This window comes from Melopsittacus undulatus, chromosome 7 (assembly GCF_012275295.1).
Source record: "Melopsittacus undulatus isolate bMelUnd1 chromosome 7, bMelUnd1.mat.Z, whole genome shotgun sequence".
Lineage (NCBI taxonomy): Eukaryota > Metazoa > Chordata > Aves > Psittaciformes > Psittaculidae > Melopsittacus > Melopsittacus undulatus.
The window spans coordinates 25,964,224-25,989,063 of NC_047533.1; the positions used below are offsets into that span (position 1 = coordinate 25,964,224).

Consider the following 24,840-nt stretch of genomic DNA (forward strand, 5'->3'; position numbering starts at 1 on the left):
AGTGAATGCTCCATCCCTGGCAGCGTTCAAGGCCAGACTGGATGAAGTCTTGGGTGATATGGTTTAGTGTGAGGTGCCCCTGCCCATGGCAGGGGGATTGGAACTAGATAATCTTAAGGTCCTTTCCAACCCTAACTATTCTATGATTCTATGATAAGCTTACATTCCAACAGTCTTATAAAAGCAAATTCACCCTAGGTGGGCATAGATTCCAACAAAACATTTTAAGAAATACTTTTAAAATAAGTTTTACATAGAACTTTTTCAAGAAGTATGATTTTTTTCTCTCCCCCCATTCTGATAAAATGTTTGTAATACCCAAGTATTAATTTTCTATTAAAAATGTATATTACATTAAGATTATTCAATAGATGTTTTCATTTTTAAATCACTGCTTCTAATGGTTCAGTGTTTTTGTTTAAGAACTGAAATGAAACAATAAAAATATGCACTTTAAGCCAGTTGGGTTTAAGTCAACTTGGCATGATTAACTGCTAGAATACAGAAATTAGCACACTCGTAAGCAACTGAATAAACATTCAGTCTTCATGAAACAGAGCCATATATCTATGGGCATTAATTCTGTAATTAACATAAGTGACAATAACAATGCAGAGTAGCCAAAGGACTCTATTTATTAGAAGAGTGATTTTAATAACTCACAGATGAAACAAAGATGAGATTATATCTTCTTCCCATCTTTTAAAAATTCTAGTGAAAAGAACAGCTCATGTGGAGCCATTTAACTTTTCCTCTGTTGATGTCAGCTTTGCAGTTATACTTGGTAGAACAGCTTTGATTAAACATTTTATATAATTGTAAGCTTCCTGAGGGGACTCAGAATGCAACTATCAGGTGCCTGGGTTACATCCCAGATGGCAAGAGATTTGCTCAGCTTCACACGCCTCTTCCCACTGATGATGCTAAACCACAGTGGAATTAATTTGCAAGTAATTCTGGAACCATCAGGTTGAATTTCAGAGAATTAAAAAAAATCAAAAATTCTTCTTTTACAACAAAGCAGATGATTTGTAGTTATTTTTTAAGCAATTCCCAGGCTTCCCCTTGAGTAATTTTTAAACCCCTGTCGGCAAGCATTATACTCTAAAAGCACTGCTGTTGCATTAAGTTTACAAATGAACTGAAAAGACTTTCTGCAATTAATCCTTTCCCATTTTTAATTTAACATTTAGCTAAACGGACAGTAGTGTTAAAAAATCTAGATGCAAATATGTATGGTAAGGGAATGAAGGGAAGGCAGCCCATAATGAGATTCATTTGGGATACCATCACACCTGGCCACTACCTAGAAAAACTTTACCACAGAAACTTAGCTTCTGCAAGAGAAAGGAAGTTGGGGGGGGGGATCTAATCTCACCTGTAGAAATAGCAATGCCAAGGTACACCTTAAGCATGTTTGGGGACAAAGCTAGGGACACTGCTTCTCTATATTCCAGAGAGATGCTTCAGATGTGGAGAGCTCGGAGGACAATCATAACGAATGTTCTTGGAAATCCCTAATCACAGAATCACCAAATCCCAAGGGACCTCAAAAGATCATCCAGTCCAACCCCCCTGGCAAGAGCAGGGTAACCTAGAGTACATCACACAGGAACTTGTCCAGGCGGGCCTTGAATATCTCCAATGTAGGAGACTCCACAACCTCCCTGGGCAACCTGTTCCAGTGCTCTGTCACTCTTACAGTAAAGAAGTTCTTCCTGATGTTCACATGGAACCTCCTATGCTCCAGTTTACACCCACTGCCCCTTGTCCTACCACTGGCTATCACTGAAAAAAACCTAGCTCCATCATCCTGACATCCACCCTTTACATATTTGTAAACACTGATGAGGACACCCCTCAGTCTCCTCCAAGCTAAAGAGACCCAGCTCCCTCAGCCTCTCCTCATAAGGGAGTTGTTCCACTCTAATAACTATGTTCCTCTGTTTGCCATTTCCCTAGTTCTAGTGAATTGTTGACTGGCCATGCTTGTTTCTTACTTTTAAGTTGTCCTGAGTTCAGCAGTAGCAGTCATTTTTTCTCCTTCTTAGTAGCTGGTGCAGCACTATGTTTTTGACTTTTGGCCTGGCAACAGTGCTTATAACACCGATGTTTTTGGTTACTGCTCACGTGTTTAGACTGACCAAGGACTTTCTGAGTCTCATGCTCTGTCAGGGAGGAGGGGAAGCTGGGAGGAAGCAGAGACAGGACACCTGAACCAAACTAGCCAACGGGTATTCCATATCACAGCACATCATGCCTGGGATGTAAATGGGAGGGACCGGGAAGGGCTCTCTTTTCTCGGTTGGGCTCTTTTTGGCAGGTGGTATTGTATTCTCTTCCTTTGTTATTTCTCTTATCATTATTATTATTGGTGGTAGCAGTAGTGATTTGTGTTATACCTTAGTTACTGTTCTTATCTCAATCCATGGGAGTTACATTCTCCGCCCCATCCCTCCAGGGGGGTCAGGGAGGGAAGGGAAGAGGATGACTCCTTCACAGGTTGGCCACCCGAGAAGGAGAAAAAAGATGTGCAATTGCTAAGCACTTCTATTATATACCTCCCAAAGTATAAAGGTGGTGACCACACTGGGAACGTAAGCCAGATCAGCTTCATGATCAATGATTCTATTGTATTACAAGTCAGTACCATAAAGGACAGATCTGTCATTATCTCAACCCCTTATGCCTCACACTGGGCGCCAAAAATAACTGTCGTAATTTAAGCCCTGTCAGCTAGTCAGCCACACAGTTTCTCTCTCCCCACACTTCTTTCTTCTACCACCGTGTATGCTTATTTGTGCCTAATGACAAAGCTGGACTGGCTTCAGGAATTTTCTTATACCATGAAAATGGGACTTGAACACAGTGGAGGTATTTCCATACAAAGCTTCACCCCAAAAACTCTCATTGGTGACTGAAGATACCTAAATTCACTGTTCTGAGTTCAGATCCACTGCTTATCATGTACAAAATTGAACCAGGCTGATCTAATGCCTATTTAGACTGAACTGGACAGTCTTTTATTTCAGCACCCTAAAAGACTTAATTTGCTGTATTTCAGTCTTAACACAGCATCAGACCAGCCTTCCCCTTCCCGTGCTAAGTAGCACATGGCTGTGACAGATTGAAAATGCCTGAGAAAGAGCAAGTGGCCATAGAGAACTGAGTATTGGTTTTGCATTTCATCAAAATCATCATCATCATCATCAGAATAGTAACAACAATGTGATTCTTCTGCAAGAACTCTTTGAAAGAGTGGCTATAGATATACCCAGTCAGAGGGGAGGAGTTTGAAAAGATGGCTTTTTTCCCTGATCTGGAACCAGAGTTTTGTGCTGCAATGCAGAATGAGAACTAAACTAATGCTAACTACAAGGAGGTTGCTGGCTAAAATAATGCTCATTAGAGCTACTGCTATGTGTGAATTCACTCAAAGTTATTGCAGCAGACAACAGTAGAAGTGTTGGCTGCAGTGAAGTTAATGCCTGATAACCAGGATGGAGAACAACAAACACAGAAGTAATTTGCCACCCCAATTCCTTTTGTTCATTCTGTATTATTGACTTTTTTACTGATAACAGGGGAAGGAGGAAGAGGAAATACTTATACAAAATTTAGACTGACTTGCTTTTTCTGCCAAAAGCTACAGAGTGAATGGCACACCTTTGAATGGACTTCACTGTTATATCAGTAAACTGTAGTTTTCAGCTGAAGATCCATCAAAATACTGTTTGACAGAATTCATTACCCTCTGTAAAACAATCAAGGAATTTAACTGTGTGTAGTAATTTGAAAAATTAACAACAGCAATCTAATGTCAGACTGTCTTACCAATGTAAGATAAGACTGAGCAACTCTCGGATCTCAGCCTCAGGTTATTTAAGGACACAGCTATTTCAAACCCCATTTCACTCTGCAGAAGCAGAATAGAGAGCCATCACAGTGGAGCATCTTTACATAGTAACACTATGAACATGAATAAATTCAAGACCTGTACTTTCTTATCAATATAATTTGCAGATATTACCTTTGACTGACAGGAAAAAAGAAAGTTAAAGCAGTATTTCACAATATGTGATTCTTTGAATTAAAGAATTAATGTTAAACACAGAGTAAAAGTCAGATGAATCTGATCTTGGAAGATAGGGATGATGGACTGCAACACATTAAAGCCTCTGAAATCTCAAAAAAAATAAAAAGAAAGGTCAATAAAGGATTTAGTCAATTTGCTGATGGGTAACACTTTTATGAAAAATAAATCTTTTGTTCTATCAGATGATTAAAATGTCATGCCTGTGCTGTATTCTAGATCTAGCAACATAAATGGGAATTAAAAAGAACATAATTTCATTTCAAATATATACAATAGTATGTGACAAGTATAAGTTTTAAACAGTAATGTATAGATTTAAAGAGTTTTTCATTAAAATAATACTTAAAAAACAACATTGAATAATATGAAAAGTCACAGAAAGTTAAGTTAAAAAATTAATATATACCCAAAAGGACACAACTTACTTAAATTTTAAGTTTCAACTCTGTTTTGAAATAACTGTGATGGACATTTAAAGGTATTTGTATACAGCACTAATATTTTTGTGCTCTTAGTGCTGAACATTAGTTGTAATATTTTGATCCATCAGTTTGGTTTTTAAACTATGACAATACCAGTACTGAATCTAATAAAGTCTTCAGGACATAAGCATCAGCAACTTGTTCAACTTAAGTAACAAAGGATTACCTCTTCTGTAGTTCTTAAAGAGATTTTTGTTCAAGAGAAGGGTCAAAAATGGATAGAGTTCCCCTAGCCTGGAAGGAAACCCTCACAAACACTACCAGGCAGGTTGGTGGACTTTTGGGAGTGATGGTTTTGCTTGCAATTCAGTTGATTTCCATTTATGATTTCCTTTTCTTTACCTACTTCAAAATTTTTTTAAGAGACAAAAATTTTCAAAAGAATCTCTGAAATTATTCTCTAAATAAAACTGCGAATAAATGTCTCATCCCATCTAGAAATTGCTATGTAATTATGTAAACATCCAAAATTTCAGAAAGTTAGATTGCAATGTAATAATTACTGAGTCTTCATTGGATGTCCATGGACTTTCAATGTTGATATATTAGAAAAAATAACTACGATTAATCTGTTTATGCAAAATATTATTATGTATTCCTATGAGAAGTATATAAAGCAGAGAAAATTAACAAATCACTTTAAGCTACACTAGTTCTTCATATAAAGCTATTTTGGAACCAAAGCATTGTATATTTATTCATGCTTATGTTTTGTCCCTGCCAAGACTTGTCACAAACACCCAGGAAACATCATATTCCTAGCTCACTTCAGAGCAATCTTTATACTTTTGGGATTTTTTTGTATTATCAGTCCTTCTGAAATGCTTTAATGGAACAAAGTAAAAGTTTGGCTGTTGTTCTTGAATGGATATATGTGCAGCTGCAGTGATGCTACCACACTGATGTCTACTCAAGAAACAGCTTTTCCATGCTACCCTATTAACAGTACTTATTTAAATAATAAATATCTGAAATTCAATTATTTTTTTTAAAGTTAGGCATCTGTTGGGTGTCTTTTGCATTTTGAATCTGGCAAGGTCTTCTCTGTTCAGTTTTACCATCTTTTCCCTACCTCTGAAGTAGAAAAGATTATTATTACATACAGTGAGATAAAATGGAAAGTTCCATGAAGAAATTTAATTAAACATTAATCACATTAATAATTTCATCAATAGATAAGAAAGATTCCTCCTTTTTTTCTTTAAGAACCGTGATCAGTCTGATGACAAAGCTGCCTGCCTTACTTGCTCATCATTAAAAGTATTCAAAATATTTGTGGGAAAACATGAATTGCTAATGTAACCATCTTAATGTTTATAGGTTTTTCTTTTCTTTCAGTGCAGACTTGTATCACCCATTGCTTTTAGATGTTTCAGGAGGCACACATGAACATTTCAAATAAATATGTGGCAGCTTCTTAGGAATTTCCATTACATATTTCAAAGAGCAATTGTGGGTCAGATGGTGCCTGGCTTCTGTGAAGCTGTATAGAGCTGCAGCAATGGATAAATCTCAGTATCTTCTTTTGTACACCCATCTGGGAAGAACAGCAGCTCTGATACTGAGTAACACAGCTGTTCTTTCCGCATTTTTGCTCTAAGTTTCTGGACTGCTTAGATGATCCTTGGGAAGGGAGAAGGAAGTGAATTTTATGCTATCTCTTAACAGATGTTGCTTGAGGTGCACGTTATCTGCATACCATGCCTTTGGGAGGTCATTGAAAGGACATGGATTTTTCCAAAGGATTCAAAAGGGAAGTAAACTGTATGCTGGGTTTGTTAAAATACTAGGTTTTGTAACAGTCTAGTGTAAACATACCTGACGCTTTCAGATGTTCCTGTGTAAAGAAATCTGGGGGAAAAGTACACCTCCAGCTATACTAAAAAAAGAGGAAGGAAATTGGGAAGACGAGAAGGAAAAAGGCAATTTTTGGTTCCATGTCTAAGTGAAAGAAAGGACAAGTCATCCTTCTAAATATGATACAAACATTAATATAGTCTTTATCCTCAAGGCAAATGAGACAACTCAGACTGGCAACAAAAACCTTCCAAGGTAATCAGTAACTACAGGTTCTAAATTTAAGGACTGAGGCTCTGGCACTGCCTACCTAAAAGTTCCATCAAATATTTACTGGCGTTGGCAGTAGGGCAGCTTTATTCCCCAAGTAGAACTTCAATGGAAATCCACAGATGCTCAAACTTTCCTAAGAAAAGCAACAGTGTATGCTCATTTTTCTCTGTACAGCCCCTTGTGCCTGTACCTTCTTATGTCAGAAAAATTTTTATGATATGAACTTTTACAATGAAGATAAAGACTTTAAAGATAATGAAAAAACCCAGCAAAATATGCAATAGAGTAAGCAAAGGTAGAGCAAGTCACTGCTGGATGCTATTTGAGGGAAATTTTGTTATTGAATAAGCTTACAATTAGAGAGTATCTGTCAGCTATGATAAAACATTAAGGAAGAATGAATGAAAGATTGTACTATAAGAAAAATATAGTTCATAATGAGCAGAGTACAAAATTACCTCCTGTAGACCCTCAGAAGAATAGTAGGTTGTATCATAGGAGGAACAAACTAAATGTGCTGATTTATGAACACAGCCACATCTGACTGAGTCCAAGAGGAAAGTGACCTTGTGCTTTTAGACTTATGGGCAGTGCAGATTGACACTTTTGAGTGGCTGAAATCACAGAGCTAAATATTCATTAGAGAATATGCACATTACAAATGCAGGTAAGCCCTTTCTGAGACAATGAAGCATTCGTAAGCGTACACTTTCCAAATATGTTCAATTTTTACATAATTCAGACAGTTTAGCTGACTTTATTTTTGCTGGAAACATCATGAACAGCCTACCTGGACTGTTTTTGTTGCTTATTTTTTGTATTATTGTTGGAATTATTTGTCGATAATGAAACCACGGAGAAGAAAATAGAGAATGAGACTATGTAAATGTTTTTCATGAAGTACTTGCCAAAATACATACATCCTGCAATTACAGTTTAAGATGTGCATGTTTTTCCTGTACAGACCTTGTATAATGAATAACATGCAGATACATCTAATGTGATTTTTATATTAATTTGAAGCAACTAATAATAAAAAATTATTCTTAAATCCCAAGAATTTTCACATGCAACTGGAAAGTTTCTGTGTAATCATAATCAATGATAATCTTTTGACAGAGAAATCACAACAGTATAGCTTTAACTTTTATTCACGGAATTATTTCAAACTCTGCTGTCGTGATTTAAACCAAATCCTCACAGTACTCTCACTCACTCCCCCCCTTGCTCCCCCAACTCCCGGAGTTAGGAAGGAGAATCCAAAGAATGTAGCCCCCATGGATTGAGATAAGAACGGTTTAATTGCTAAGGTATAACACAAATCACTACTGCCATTATTACTACAAATAATAATGATACAGCCAATAACAAGAGAAAAGAATACAACACCCCACCAGCCACTGATTCATAACTCACTCCACCCTGCCCGGCCGAACACCGCGTGCTCCCTCCTCCATTTCCCCCCAGAGCTCCTCCACCCTTCCAGCTCTCTCTCCCAGTTGCATCCTGGGCATCACGTGCTATGGTATGGAATACCTCATTGGCTAGCCTGGGTCAGGTGTCCTGTCTCTGCTTCCTCCTGGCCTCCCCTCCTCCCCGGCAGAGCACATGCTCAGAAAAGGCCTTGAACAAAAACACCCTCACAACATGCTCGCTATCAAGCAACTGTTCCCAGCCCAGAAGTCAAAACACAGAACTGCACCAGCTACAAGAAGGAGAAAAAATGACTGCTACTGCTCAACCCATGACATCTGCTTATATCTCTAACCATATTACTATTCTCTGTGCACCCCAGAATTACCTATATAGCACCTTTGAATCATTTGTCACTTACTAAAAACTACAGGAAAGGCTAATGCTGCCCTTTCATATACTGCACATCTTTTGAAGAACAGCCAGATAGCAAGTTCCTTCAGCTGAGTCCCTATCACGTTGTTTTGGTATGTGTGTGTTCATAGGACAGTGCCAGACAGATTTCCACCATCAGTTATATCACAGGCTATACCGACAAAAATATATAGCAGCACTGCTGACTGAAGAAGATGATAAAATAAAAAGCACCAACTCATTTTAAGAAAGAGTTGCAGTAGAGCAGCTCTAAATCTGAGTAACTGCTATATGGCTTCTGTTATAACCAGGAAAATTCGTACTTCTGCAGACTAAGTAGGCAGTGATACAGTGAATTGGGACTGCCCGACTTGCTCTTCTCCTTTCTGCCAGCTAAGAATCACTATTTTATTTTTGCATTTCTACTCTCTTTATCCCTTAATATAACTCTACACTGGAGATCAAAGCATGGGGGAAAATGTTTCCTTAACGATATCAAATCAATTATTAAAACTAAAGTTAATTTTATTGTCTTGGCCTCAAATACTTCCAAAGCATATGCATTTCCCCTAACTGTACCTGAGGAATTAAAAATGTAATGCTGTTGTGCAATTCTACTATTAACATACTTTATCTAATGACATTTAAGTTAAATATTTTCTGTGGGCTTTATCCCTAAAAGTCAGGTTTATTTTTTTATTTTCCAGGACAAAGCAATACTAGTTTTACATACCAATTGAAAGCAGTCATTGTAGCAGACAGCTTCCAGTTAATACTTTCCTCTCTGCTTAGCTGTTTACATGTCCCTTGGCGTATGTCTCCTTTCTTGTAGCAGCTCAACATTTATCTGGTCTACAGGGTAAATCCAACAGGCTATCAACTGCTGTGACTGAAGTTAGGAAGGCAAGGGAGTAAAAGATGAAGGTATTCTCATATGTACTTATATTCCTTCTTATTACTTCCTTTCCTCATCAACCATACTGAGCCCACACATGCTAGGAAGCAAATAGTACCAAATGGTGTGCCTAAGGAGAAGCTGTGAGAACACGGTCCCTGTGTTTGTCCAATAGGCCAATGCTGTTTAGTATGAAATGCTTCTTAGCTGCATCTACCATAGTAAAAAAGCTATAATCAAAAAGCTTGTATTTTTCATTATACAGTATTTGCGAAGATGCAGAACACAATAAAAAGGAGTCTGACTTCAAAATTATTCATGCAAGCAGCTTGTAACTATGGGCAATGCTCTTCTCCCACCCAACAAAGCTTTTTTTTTTCTTTACGGATAAAACATCTTGCAGTCCTAGTATGATTCTTTTTGTTGAATAACATAATATGTATAATTAATAGTTTATTTATGTTTTGATACAAAAAAGTTTTTGCATAGTTGCAACAGAAAGACATGAAGCTAATATCAAATATAAAATTTTGGCTCTCATTCTGTACATTAAATCCAGTTAAGCTTTCACAGAGAATCTGCAAAGGCTTCCTTGAACTCTCCCAGTGTTTGCTTTGGTGTGAACTAGGTTCATCCCTCTAAATGATGACAGCTGTCAGCAACTTTAAATTATTCACAGTTAACGAGGTATAGGAAAGCCCTCAGCACTTCTGAGGTTAGAAGCACAGCCATAGTGTTAAACTGATATTCTGTCACCTGTGATGAAGACATGACGCCTGTACGGCTACTAAAATAGCCTTAAATTGATAATAGGCCTCTATGCCATAAATAGTAATAGCTCTGAACCCCACAGTTCAGGCCATACTCTTCTGGGTATTCTGTAAAGAGAGAAGCAGATATAGTTCCTGGTACAAATAACGCATGAATAAACTAACAGATTATTAAATGTAATGTTTTAAAACATCTTATGGCCAGTTATACTGGTACCAATCTCTTTTAACTTCCCTGTAATTCATTCATCAGTGTTTTTTTACACAAGGTTCCAAAGTATGTATGAAATACCTCTTTCATAGTGTGTTTCATAAAAAGCAACTACCATTGTTCCCCTGAATCTCTAATAGAACTACTTAGTCTCCTTCCAAAATTGATTTAAACAGAGCATAATCATTCATATATTTTGACTGACATATCCACTTTTAAATCAATCAATTCAGTCTTTTGGGTTCCAGGATGCTAATAAGACATCTGGACATCAATGAAAGTGAAAAAAACAGTGGTCATTTCTAGACATGACTGCTCAGGCAACAAACTCTTTATCCTATGATCTACTGGAGACAGTGATCAACCATAGCTGCAGGCTGCAGACTCAGTTATTCCTATTCATGTGCAAATTTTGCATTCTAACATGACTATGAAGACACTATGATAATTATCTCCTGTATGTTGTCTTCAGTTAACAGTGTCTCAGTCATCTGCTGTTTTCCAGCAATTGAGCTCCTGTAGGACTTCTCCAAGCCTTCCCCCTTCTTCCCTTCTCAAGCATGGTGATTTTCTACAATACCTCTGATCACCTGAAATGCTGAAATTTTACAGTAAAGGAAAAATATTCTCAATTCACTGGAAACAGAAAAAGATAAATGAACTAACTATAGAAGAAACATAAAATTATTGTAGGCCATATTAACAAGAAACTGCAAAATCAATTCTCTTGCTTGGTTCATCCTCATTGTCTCCACATACATGCAGAAACACCTGCAGAAACACATTACATGAAAGTACACCCACACAGGCATGGGTTTTGCTTCTTGCAAATAAATATGAAGATTTGCAATGCATTCTAAAAAAATCAAGTATATTATTTTACATCTAATTCTTTTTTATAATACTTGAGATATAATTCTTAGCTGTACCTTGGTCAGCTTTTTGTCAGATGGGGAATCCCTTTTAAGGAGAACCCTTAGTTTGCCATGTAGAATACCCTGACTATCTGAAATGGCCACAAACGTCACCTTTTTCAATTAGGGTTGTTACAAGTTCTTTGCAGTATTTTTATAGATTATGAGATTACAAGTATAAACTAGAAAAAGGCTGTAAGAAAAAACATATTTTACCATACATGGGTCATTCCAAAACAGATTTTTGTTCAGTTTGTAAGATGGAGAACAAAGTTTAGCAACAACTAGCTGGATTCTTCCAAAGACAGAAAACTTACACGTTAAGAAGAAATTTGAAAAAAATGTATGTACTAGTACCAGCCAGTAATGCCTACCAAATTGTGTCCCCCTGACAGGAACCCTACTGCAGCATTTCTCAACACAAGCAAAACATTTTGTTGATGCTTAAGAATGGCAACTCTAATATCTCATTTAATCTTATTACACTTCCTGTTATTAACATTGATTTATGATAATAAAGCAATTTCCTTTTGCTATAATTTTTCTATAAAGCAAACAATGTTTCTTTATAATTCATTAGATACATGCACTGTGTCTGTGTTGTCCATTACACTAATATTATATTCTGAAACAAATCCCAGAGGCCTATCAGTGGATAGCAGATGGAATTGATGAACACATGAGCAGGGCTGCCTTTATTCTTTTTGGTGGCTGGAAAACTTCCCAAAGTAACCCATGACACTCATGTATTCATCACTCATTTCTGATGTACTCTGAGTAATTCTCAAGTTAGAAAAAAACCTACACAGAAATGGACCTGAATGCATATTCCCTTTTCAGGGAAGATTTATCCTTCTGAGAGGTTAAACGAAAGCACCGGGACCATTCACTGAGCACTGCTGATCATTGCCTGCAAGGATGTGAACTTCACTGACTTTGTGGAAAGTCAGTGACTACGAAGATACTCAGGACTTTGATGCTAAATACTGACCTTTGATAATTAGTTAGAAAAAAAAAAGCAGTCTATTACATGCATGAATAACCTTATCTTAATTGCCAGCAAATGAAACCAGCCTTTTTTTTCTTTTAATACCTCAAACTTCCACATATTGACCATAAAAAGTTATCTTTGTGGCACTTGCAGTCAACTGAAGCTCAGGAGAGCCAATTAAGATGAGTAGAGCCAAACGGACACATTTTGACACCGGGAAGAACAGACTGTGAAAGAACAAATACTTTGATCTGAACCCCAGCCTGAGTAAGAGATCACATATAATGAAACCTCATTATAAAGCACTGAGTCTGGCATTAAACAGTTGCCAAGAAAAGGATACTGGGCTCCTTTCACCTCAATAGAAATGTGAGGTTCAGTATTGTGCCAGTTCAAGATTTTGGTTTATTTTCACATCCGTCTCCAGAATGAAATGAGACAGTATTATGACATTAATGGAATATTCAAATAAATTTTACTGCATTTGGAAAAGCCCTCCTTTGACTTCAGAACCTGCAGTTTTTACTATTTCACTCATCACAGGAGTTTGTGATGACTTGGTTTCCTCTGTGCTCTTTTATAGGATGGTGTGAAACAGCCTTGATTTTGAGTAGGGTTTATGGAATGCCATTTTCTTCAGATTAGGTCTCGTTTCCAAGAACTCTTCTTTATACCGTTCTTCTCTCTATATGTACTCAGCTCTGTTTCCATCTGCACACGGGTCTTCCTGAAACCTCTGAGTTTCAGAAGTTGCATGAATATGGTTGCTTTTCAGGTAAGCTTCAGTTCAGTAAGAATTTCAAAATTTCACAGCAGGGTTTTCAGTTTCAGTTTGGGGCAGGCTGCTTGAAGTTTCCAATAGGGAATTTTAACCCAGATTTTTCAATTCTGGCCATAGACGGCTATACACATACCTCAGTAGTTCTCAGAGTCCAAAAGTATCTTCCTCCCTAAAAGTGTATCTACTCCAAATAACTACTGTTCTTCCACAGTGGTTTGACCATTTTGGATTATGAAAACATGGAATATTTCAATTCTCCATAGAGCATCCATACATGATGGAGCTATTCTAGTATATTTTAACAGATAAACTTACCCAGTAGGTGAACTTTAGGGTTCTCTGTCATCTATGAAACATAAGGGGACATAAGTCCACAAAGGTGAACTGTGCTTGGGAGTCAAGTACTTAATGACTAATGTGGGTAGACAAAGAATTTTAAATAAATAATATCAGTTCAAGCATCCAAATTCAAAAGAGAAGTCTGCAATAATAACATTGGCTTTAAAGTCATGACAATAAGAAGGGTGCAATGTCAATCTTTTCTTTCTAACTTACAAAAGATGGTAACCACCTTAAAATCTTATCGAAAAGCTTAAATTCTGACTAATCAGATTAATCCAGGAGCTTGATTTTGATTTTTTGAGGAAGAAGACCAAGATGGGGCGGGAGTGAAGATTCTTGGTATATCATGGGATTTCACAAAGAATTCGAGGTGGATAAAATATTACATGATTTTTTTTTTTAAAAAAGGTACATATAAATGAATGTTAGAATAGAATACTAACTGCATGTGGCACTTAAAAAATTGTCATCTTATAAACAGGTACCAAAACACTTCATGAAAGTAATCAGAATCAGTACAACTACATTACAGATGAAAAAACTGGGACACAAAGGACTGAAACCATACGACAAAGGGTGCATACAGGAACACCCTTATATTGACTTTATATCTCAAAAAAGCCCACAGAAGTATTCCTTATCCAATAGTATCCAAAAAGAGGAATCTCTACACTTGCAGATTTTACTCATAAATTGTCCATGTTAAACAAAATGCAGACTAATATTATCCACAGCACCTTGCAAGTTGTTCATATATTTTGTCTGAAAATCTTGTTTCAATGCTTAGCATAACTACCTGATAAGAATAATTTTGTGCAAGCTTCAGACCTAATCAAATATAAATACTTGTTCATATTGTCTTTGTGAACACATAATGCTTTCAGGCCTTAATAAAAACACATCAAATTCTAATTGCTTTGACTCTGTGTCTTTGACACCAAACAAATTACATAAGGGCAAAGTACAAAAAGGGAGGGGAAAAGCAAAAAAGATAATTTCAAGGTAAGGCTTAGATTCATTATTTATTTGTCATCGAGACAGAGTAAAACTTTAGCTCATTAGAAGAACCAGCCATAGCACAGTTGTTGCTAATTTAGCAATACAATATAACAATATCTTCCTTTCAGTAACATTTCTTTGTCTTTGCCTTAAGCAAGGGGAAAAAATCAAGGGGTGGCATATAATTCAATCAGGTTTATCAATTAGAACACTTTGTTGGTATTTAGTAAATATTAGCTATCAGCACCTAAATTTTATTATTTAATCCTGGGAAGATTTACATGCAAACCTCAATTTACTCAAATGCTTAACATTTATACTGTACATAAATCTTTGGGATCATGTCTGAGTCATACATTTAATCATTGTGATATAAAACAGTGTGTCACTATATAATATATCACTGCCATTATGCTTGGAATACGAACTTTGCCTTCGAAGCTCACTCTGACCACATGAGCTGACAAGGCAACATTTCCAAAACTGCGCAGGAATACTTCACATAGGAAAAGCTGGACAGGAGAATAATCATAATTTTCAGAATTACATGTTTACAGATCTGAGTGATTTTGAAATGTAAGATCATCTGGCTGATTATTTACAGGTGACAACATTTGCCTAGCTATGACCTGTTACATATGACAAGCCACTAAGATCTGACAGTGAAAAAAACATTTGAATGGAAGCATGTCCCTAAAAAATTAAGCATAAAAACCAGCTTCTACTTGTAAAGTCTTAACTGTACTTCAAAAAGACAGTATTCACAGACAGCTTCCGTTCATTATAGAGTGTGTTTCTAATTTCCTACTGCTGACTCACAGCAATTAAGATGGAAACATAGCTGAGATAGACAGACTGGCAGACAATTCACTGTTGGCAGATAAGCTTATTCACAATGGTGAATTTGGCTTTAGGGGCAAGAAATGAGGTGTCATGAAATCCTACAGAAGGAAAGTTTTCATGTGCTTTAATTTGAAAATTACAGAAAATGGAAAGAGGTGTATGGAATAATTAGGCTGACAACACTATGCTTTTAGTTATAGCAGGCAAAGCAGCAACAAAAACAAGCAGCTGAAAACAGAAACAAGGTATATAAAGCATTGGGTTTTTTTCCACCCTGAATGTTTCTTTAATGATGGAATAATCTCTGTCACCTACATCAAAGAAAATGTTTGGGTAAAAACTGCATTGTTTTGACAATATTAAAGTAGTATATGCAAACAAACAAACAAAGTGCACAGCTGCAGTGGTGCAAAGCACAACAGAATTCAAGTCATAAATAGGGCTTTTACATATGACCTCAATATAAATACTCAGAGACATCAAGTTTTCAATAGTTAGGCAACTACACAGCCACAGAAGCTTGGGTAATACTCTGTTATAGTAAGTACAGACACATTTCCAAACCCGTAACCTTTAATCACATGAGGTTTTATTTCTTTATTTATTTAAACCAACTGTGAAACTAAGTGGGCTCAGTACAGAATAAAGAGGACACAGAAGTTCCCAACAGTTGACAAAGGAACAAGTACTGTGCATGTTACTGATTTTTCTAATCACGAGTCATCTGAGGTATTTTGTATTGTAAGATTATACATATTCAAGAACACCATGGTTAGTTTGTGTCAGAAACTACCCTTGGTGGTGCTGTAATCATCATTAAGATATTAAGTGCAAACTATCAATCTGGACAAGCCTTCCAGTGCAGATGGGCTGCCCCCAAAGTCAGAGCTTTTTGAATAGCTGAAGAAAGAAACCATTATTTCCCACTTTGCCCCTGAGCCCTTTGAACAAAACAAACAAATGAAATAAATCTCTGATTGGTGGTAAAGTGGAAACACACCTATTGGAAACACTGCACAGGAACAGACATTGTGCCCAGTTTTCTAAATAAAAGTAGGTGTCTGATAAAAGATACATACAATTTAAACAACTATATATTTAGAGCTAGAAAGTTTACAAATATTTTTACATATTTACATACTTTACAATCAAATGAGAAAGGGGTGTGATTTTTTTTTTCTTCTGCACTGTGCTAATATCCTTCACCATCTCATTGCCATTTAAAACTTTCAAGCACATAGCAAAGTTATTTACGACCAGGAGACTACTTATCATTCTCAAGGTCAGATGCTTATCTACAACCAACTAGACTTTAATCAGCATCACTGCTCTGTGAGAATAAACATCTCAGACCAAGGATTCTCTTTCATACTATGATGAAAACATGAGGATGAAAAATTCTATCTCTCCTGAACTCTATAAAAGCATTTGAAGTTCCCCATTACTGGTCTCTAGCCTTTGATTATAGTTTTTTGTTTTCTTCTACTTTTCATGTTGTCATTGATCCAATAACAAACTTGTTCTAAGTTTATAAACAGCTACACTTCACATTCTTTTTCACTGTTGCAAACATTATAGCACTTACTCATTTTTAGGGGAAAAGGTATTATATTCTATTTTTATTGAACATTCTCCAGTGAAAGAATTTCGGTATCATTGGTTATGGACCTCAGAACTCCAGACAGGAAATCATGGAGACATCTGAAGCCTGAGATGCTAATGTCTAAGAATAAATATTTTTTATTCCCATTTCTACTAGAAGAGTGGCATACAGAGTTACAACAAGGAACAAGACCATCTTATCAATCCAAATATGTCAAGTGTTTGTAAATTCAGTAACTATTAGAAAAAAAAAGCAAGAAAAAGAAGACTAAAAACTTTGAAATTAAAACTAACCCACTTCTCAACACCTGAAAATTTGATACTAGGAAAGTGTTCTATGTGAAGTATTCAGGAAGAAGAGGGGGAAAAATTAAAATCCAGCAAATAAATTATGAATTATTTTCTCAGCTCTTTTCAGGACACCATTGATGTGCTTTGGTGTCTCAAAGTTTTCTCTTCTTTAAACATAAAACATCATATTTTAAAATTTAATGAACAAGTCAAAAAGATATTACAAAGGATCTGTGTATAACAGCTACTTCAAAAGTATTTTAGGTAAGTAAAGTTTAATGTTGGCTTTAAAATAAATAATCTGCCAACAAAATTGTCTATCTTTTCTTGGTGAGACATTTTCTTCTGGACAAGAGGTAGTAAATTCTAGGCAAAAGACAGTTTGCAAAATCATTTCTCAAATAAAGGTGCTTCAGTTGAAATCAAGTTAACACTAAAGGAGGTAATGTCATGATCTTAAAATAGGTATGCAACTTCTATCCTTCCAGGTTCGTCTAGAGCTACCTCTCTCCATCGACTATATAGGATTAAACACAGATGCTTGGAACCTTACCCAGGTTACATACTTGAAGGTATCTTAAAGTTTGCAGTGTGAAGATTCACTATGGACTCATTCAAACCATAAGTATGTCTTTGAACATTTCTAGATACACAGTTGCTAGTATGTAGCAAAAAGTGAGGAATGGACAATCTCATACACAACAAAAATCATATGTTCATAGCACCAACTTCAATATCATAGCACCAAAGCCATCAATTCTCACTTGCAAGCTTGTATTTCAGAACGCTAAAATTATATCTGTGAACATAAAGAACAAAATATTGGGATGTGTTTGAAAAATTGCTTCTAAATAAATATTTTAGATATTACTAATATATTATCACTGTTGTTTAAATTTTGTATATTGTGCTATTATTATTTCTTAATAATGTTTTAGCATCAGCAAGTAATTAATTTTTATGATACTTTTCTATTTGAAAGACTTAAAAAACCTAAAGGCATTCTGTGAGAGCTTTGAACTTTCTATTTCCTTTGTACTTTCCATTTCTCTCCCTATTCTGCTCATTCACACATATTGAAAGATAAAACAAAAAGGTCACAAGTAAAAAAGACAGCTTGAGCAGGGCTAACAATAATACAGTATTCAAGTAAACAGAATGAAAACTAATCTTTATAAATGTAGTTTATGAAGGAAACAGAAACTGTTGTTGAAATGATTTAGTAAAATGCTCTTTAGTGACATTGTGTCACTAAAGCTTACATCTCGTCTCTGAAGCTACTAAACTGAATGTCCTTAGCATTTCAGCTTTCTAAACACGAATTAAACATTCTTGAGTGGACTTAAATTACTAAGCCTTTATGTTTTGTGAATTTCCCATTAGGTATTCCCAACTAGGACTGTCAACAAGTAAAATCACCCATGTATCTTTAGTCCTCTAAAAGAAAAAATTCACTGAGTTTAGTTCAGAGCATTTCCAAACAACCATACCTACGTGATACCCAGGTGGAATAATCTGCTTCCTGTAGAAACAACTCAACAAAGCATGCGTAATATCTTCTGAAAGTAGTTATTTAGGAACAGCGAGTAGCTTTCAAACACCAGTGGCAAGATTTGACATCTACATACTTCATTATAGATCACTGTTGGTGATGTACCTATGGTGATATTTTGCATATTTTTCATTTGATAGTGTTACTTTTAACACAGAGCATGTACCCAGCTATAGTAATGATTTACTGGTGGTGTTGGCTAAGCATTTAAAAAAAGCTGCTTCAGTAATATTCACAGAACTACTATATTTTTTCATTAATTTATAAAAGAAAAAAGTCAAATTTCAAAGAATCACAAAAGGCAATTAGTAAGCAGCAAATTGACATTATGCCTTTTCAGTGCCAGTCAAAAAATGACACATGGACAGAACCAGACAGGCTGCTAGCTGGCAACCAGATAAGTGAACAATAAAGAGACAATGTTTTAACAATTAAAGTATGTGTTTGCTGTGTCAGGCTGTTGATGGGTTTCTGAAGAGATGCAAGGACTAAAGAAAGAGAGGTGAAGAGAAATCTTGTTATTGATAAACACAAGGAAAGAGGCAATGGAAATAGTGGCAATGTTGGAGTTGCTGTTTTTCTCTCTGAAAAGGACAGCAGACTCCTACACAGACAGAGAAATAAAAGCAAGAGGCAGAAAATATTATATATGCATAAAAGGCCACTTAAATTACTTGAGGTATGAATATCCAGATGAGATATCACTGCGGTGCATGCAGAATATTGTTTGGCCTATGAGGAAATAACATCACATAGCTCCTGCATGTGAAAGTGCAGCTGGTGTGTTTTGTTTATACTGCTAACCACAAAAAATCACATGTGTTTGCTGCTGGCTTCTTCTGCAAGATATATCCCATTCTACAAACACAAATTTGAGGCTTTACCAGAAAGGGTATAATACTGCAAAAGAATGAGCAGAACCAGCAGGAGTGTGCATTGCTCCCCAGAAGCAGTGCTTCTGATGACAAGCAGCAAGCACTCACAATGTAAAGGGCTGACACAGTGTGCTTGCCTGGAAATTAGATCAGCATATCTGGGATGCTTTAAGTGACTCAATATCAGTGCTTCTGCATCATGGGATTTTGTCTCAGAATTCTCTGAATTCAATAATAATTTTGAAACAAGAGATTATTCCCAAACCAAAACACGCTGTTCTTCAACTGCCCACGTTTGCCACTATAGGTGTTTATTGTGCCAGCTGCCCTGAAGAACAAGGCATAACAGATCAGTTACATTTCTGCCTATGTTATCTGTCATTGACTGACTATTTCAGTTCCTCAAATTCAGTAAACTGTAATCACTACTGCTGCCTCACCACCAAGCTCTGATGAATTACTGAATGCTACATTGCCCATTCCTTCAACTACATGTTGTAAGGTCTGTGATTCACCTGTGCAGTACTTCATCGACATCCTTGCGATGTACTACTGCAACAGGCTGCCAGATCTACCTGTAGCAAGTCTGGATATTCACTTCCCTCCTTCACCAGCCAAGTTCCTAAAATGACTGCCACATATCCACCACCAGAATATGCTCTCCCTTAAGAGGAAAAACTGTTTCAAAAAATATTCAGAAGGGAAAATCATATCCCTATTCTTGCAAAAGATTGTTGAGCAATCTTAGCCACATTGCAGCAGGTTGCAAAAAGTTCTGAGTTTCAAGCATATCCTGAAAAAAGTGATAAATGAGTGTATCACTAGACAGATTATTCTGCGTGATATGCAAGATGCCATTAAAGAAGCTGTTGCTTCAAATCTGAGTCGATGCCCCTGTGTTTTTTAAAAAATAATTCCCAGACTGAAAGACTTTTACTTGAAATGAGTCAAGATCACAAACACCTACTGTAGCACTAGTGCTCTTTGTCAGGTGTGACTAATGAGTTACCAGGTTCTGTCATATAAAGCAACACAGACTTGCATTTCTAATGAATTTGAGGACTTTGCCAAAAACCTTGCTGATTTAAGCTATCACCATCAAATGATCAAGTTGAATAAATGATGCAGAGTTAAAGTGCCTTGCAAAGGCATACTGGTCAACCAGGTTCATCAGATCCCTCACTCATAACAGATCATTTCCACAGCTGGGCAAGGACAGCCTGAGCAGCAGTGCTATAACATGGACTCCATCTATGTCTCTGTTGAATGTACAGGGGTTTATTCCACTGATTCACAACCTGACTCTCCTTATACTTGTTACTCAAGAAAGACACATTGCTGCTCTGCTTGGGATACATGGGAGTTGCAGTCTCCCAAGAAACTTGCCCATCTAAGGGAGGCAGATATTGCAGAAATGTGCTACATGTTCATGTTGGAGATGGGTATTTCATATAAGGAGAAGGAATATTTATGTAGAAAGGAGACTAAAATTTTGGTGCATAGGATGAAAGTTTACATAACATGTAGGGAGATATTTAAAACACAGATGGAAGAGGTAGAACTGGATTTATAGATTGCCCCAGGAACCTCCTAGATAGACCAGGCAGCAGAGGCAGGAAATAGGAAGTATGTTTAGTTTTGCATGCTGTGAGCAACTGTACAATGGCAGACTGTCTCAGTGGTGGTGTAGAGTTAGCTATGCATGGAATTAACCTGTGCAGATATTTGAGCTTCATTGCATGTGCGTTAATTACTATGTTGCTCTGATAAAGCAGCTCTGTGAATCTGCTATGGAGCCACTCCTGTTATCAATGGCCAAAGTCCTGGCTAAGATATGAAAGACTAGTGTTGGGGAAGTTTTAGTCACACTAATGCAGGAAATCTGTCAGCATGCACGCTACAAGTTTCCAAAACATGTAGTTCTTTCAAATGACCTGGTTTAGAGGAAACAAAGACTGCCCAGAGAATTCGTATTTTTCTTATGTGCTTATGTGCTTATGGTGTTAAGCATGGGAATACCTGAGTCAAGTGAAGAGACAATGCCATCTCTTCCAATTCCCACCCACTTTTTGTCTCAGTAAAGGGCCTCTGTCAAACATGAACTGATGAGTGATACATACCTTTCAGACCCACATAGCTTCAGACCCAGGAGGGATGAGTAGAGTTAAGTATCTGCCTCTTTACTAGCTGTTGGCAGGCAGAGGATCATTGCAGGAATAAGTACACAGAAACAACAGACTTAACAGAAAATCAAGATACCTTTGCAGAACCCTGTAGCATGTTTGAGAAGTTGAAGCTAAAGGTAAAGATACAAGTATTGAAAGTGAGTGAAAGAAAGAAGGAATGGAAACTGTTGTTTGTAAGACTTGTTACTGATGAAAACTTTCGATAAGATTCATACCTAACAATTTTATTTGGACTGCTTCTAAAGCCTGAGAAAAGTCAGGATCATGGTCCAGGGGCCTTCAGGGCTCTTATTCCACCCCTGTTTTCTCCTTCCTCTTTCTCCACTCTTCTTGTCCGCTTGGCCATGTCTTTGTGACACCTTCATGATGTGGAGCTCACTAATCCACTGGGGCAGCATCCACAGGATTAAACTGATCAGTAAGAACAGAGTCCAACCCTCACCATGTAAGTGCTGAGAGAGAAAGCTGCATCTCTTTTTCTGTGTGTTCTGTGTACGCTTTACCGGCTTGCAGCTGTAACACATATTGGTGAGCCTAAAAGATGTGGTACTACCCGAAATGGATGCCCAACTCTCTCAAGTACATACTGCATACAGTAAAATAGCCCGCCTGGTCTTAAGCAGCTGCATGATGATCAAATGTAGGCACTTGGCTTGCATGGACTGTTAATTTCCCACCTTCCTTTCTTCGGACTGAAGCAACTTAAACCCTCTTAAAATCAACCTAGAGGAAGTCCTACAACACACAGTAAAAAAGTTGGAAATACACACATACTAGATGGGTACTGCTGAGGACAGTGACAGTAGATTGACCTTAATGGGAGGGAAGGGGACAGGATGCTACAAGAGGTAGTAAAATAATTATTTTTACCAACAATGCATGGGAATGGGAAGGCTGAGGTTGGAAGAGCAGTTGCTAATGCTGACAGGCTACAAGTAGGGATGAAAGAGAAAAGGCAGATTAAACAAACAGGCATAGATGAAATATAGCTAGTTATGGTTAGGAAGGACAATGATTAAATGATTGAAAGCCACTCAGCAAGAGACAATCTTTGTGAACACACAGCTCAAATTTGAATAAAAGCTGCTTGAAACAAGTGTGAAAATAGGTCACAACTGCAACAGCCCAAAGTAGCATGAATAAATAAGCAGAGCACGTTCTGCTGTGAGGAAGAGTCAGAATTATAAAATCTGAACAGATGTAGGAGTGTGATTACTTGTGAATTGCTCTCATAACAGAAATAAGTATATATATCCTCCCTCCATTCTTCTTTTATGTATCATAATTTACTAAGGATTATGATGAAAGTTATAGGAAACTGAAGACAAATAGTTAATTTTAAGGGCAGAAACTTTTCTGACTTTACTGATGATTGTGGACTGCTAATGAGTAATCCTGAAAACTAAAGATTTAAATGTGAAACACCTCCTTATCTTTACTGCCAAGTTCCAAAAACAAATGCTACCTATGGTCTTATTAGCAACATCAAAGCTTTTGAAATTTTTGTGGAAGTCTTACATTTACCATTTGGCTCAAAGACACAGAGGAAGGCTCTTCAAAGCCTTTGGGAATATATCACAAGCACAGTTACATATATTAATAAGAAAATGTCCTGGCCTTGTAACAAAAAGACCAGCTTGCACATTATAGCCAAGTCCAAAGAGACATATGCGGGTGGGTTGAATTACAGGTGGACTAATGGGCAAAAAATACTGATACCAGCTTATTTCCATTTCAATGGGAGCCTACTATATATTAGATGAAAAAGTTGGAAATCATTCAAAGAAAAATTTGCTGGGTATTTTAAAAGCAACTATCATTTTAGCATATTATGTAGAACTAAAGGCCAGAGGAAAAGATTACTATTTAAAATGCCTTTTTTTTTTTTCTCCTTACTCAGATAGACCCTGGCAGAAATGGTGAAAATGTAGATTTTAACCTTTCAGGTATCTACTTCACGTAATTTCACAGAGTGTAATATTACACTGTCATATCTCTCTGTAAGGCAGTTGATGTTGATGAAACAAACAACATTTTATGCTTACAAAGGTAATGCTGTTGACTGACCAAGAATTCAATTATAGACTTTCAATGGATAGAATTCAAAAGATTTCAAAGCTTTAACCTGGTAGGTGAAGTCATCCCGGGTAGAGTGCTTTGATACACTGTTATTTTTATCATGGAAGTAACCAAAAGACATAAAGCTTTTTACATTATGTGAAAGCTTGATTAGATCTTACATCCTGGAATATAACTCATATATAAATGGTTATACTAAGTATTTGAAATGATGTATTAAAAAGAAAAGTAATTAAGAAACTACATATTAGTAGTACAATTTCCAATTTAATTTAATTTAAAAGCAACATGAGTACATCTCAAAAGTGAATTCCTATTATGCTATTCCCAAATGATTGTGTCTAAGGTAGTCCATAAATCAAAAGCCAACTCACGAGACACAGATAGGACTTTGTGGTTGACAATCAATGGGTCTGGCAGTGCCAATGACACCTTCTGTTACAATAAAATATAATTACATATATAAAATATATGTGTATAATTGCCACTCCAAAATACATGGCATGTTATGGCAAAGCATTAAAAACAATCAATGAGAATTTTAAAGTTCTCAATGTAGATGTACAAATAGCATAACGTGTGACTTAACTAATATTTATCGTGAAAAGGATCTGAAATAAAACCATGTGAAATTTAAATCTTACGCAACTTCCTATTCATTGCAGAGTTCATCTACTCCACCCAAAGTTCTGAAATGGATGGTCTTATCAATTTTTGCAGAAGAATTACATTGCAGGAATGGTTTAAATTCACTGTGTATCAAAAGCCCAAGGCAAGCAAAATGTTTAAGTTAGTAGTAGGAATGTCTGTCTGCCACTAGAAGTGATAATGAACCCTATTACTAAAACACAGCAGTAAGCCTAATTCTGAAGCCACATATAAGTTATAACTTTAAAATTAGCATTTTTAATTTTATTCCTACTTTTAATATAGTTTCTCAGCAAACTGGTACATAAAAAATGTAAAGAGAAAACAGCAGGCAACAATCAACTCTTGATTATATGCTCCCAGACTCTGAAGGGGTTGTATAACCT

The 24,840-nt window shown here is 36.5% G+C and overlaps 1 protein-coding gene across 2 annotated transcripts in view; it reads right to left on the reverse strand.

Moving 5' to 3' along the window:
• Window positions 1-24,840, reverse strand: part of KCTD8 (potassium channel tetramerization domain containing 8) — a 95,040-nt gene that overhangs the window by 39,364 nt on the left and 30,836 nt on the right. Inside the window, exons 3-4 of one of the 2 annotated variants that reach the window (XM_034064911.1) lie at window positions 20,782-20,792; window positions 19,666-19,673 (exon numbers count right to left, since the gene is read on the reverse strand). The exons of the other annotated variant lie outside the window; for it this stretch is intronic. Of the exons in view, the coding sequence (XP_033920802.1) occupies window positions 19,666-19,673; window positions 20,782-20,792 (19 nt within the window). The remainder of the gene's footprint in view (window positions 1-19,665; window positions 19,674-20,781; window positions 20,793-24,840) is intronic. 2 annotated transcript variants of the gene reach the window in all.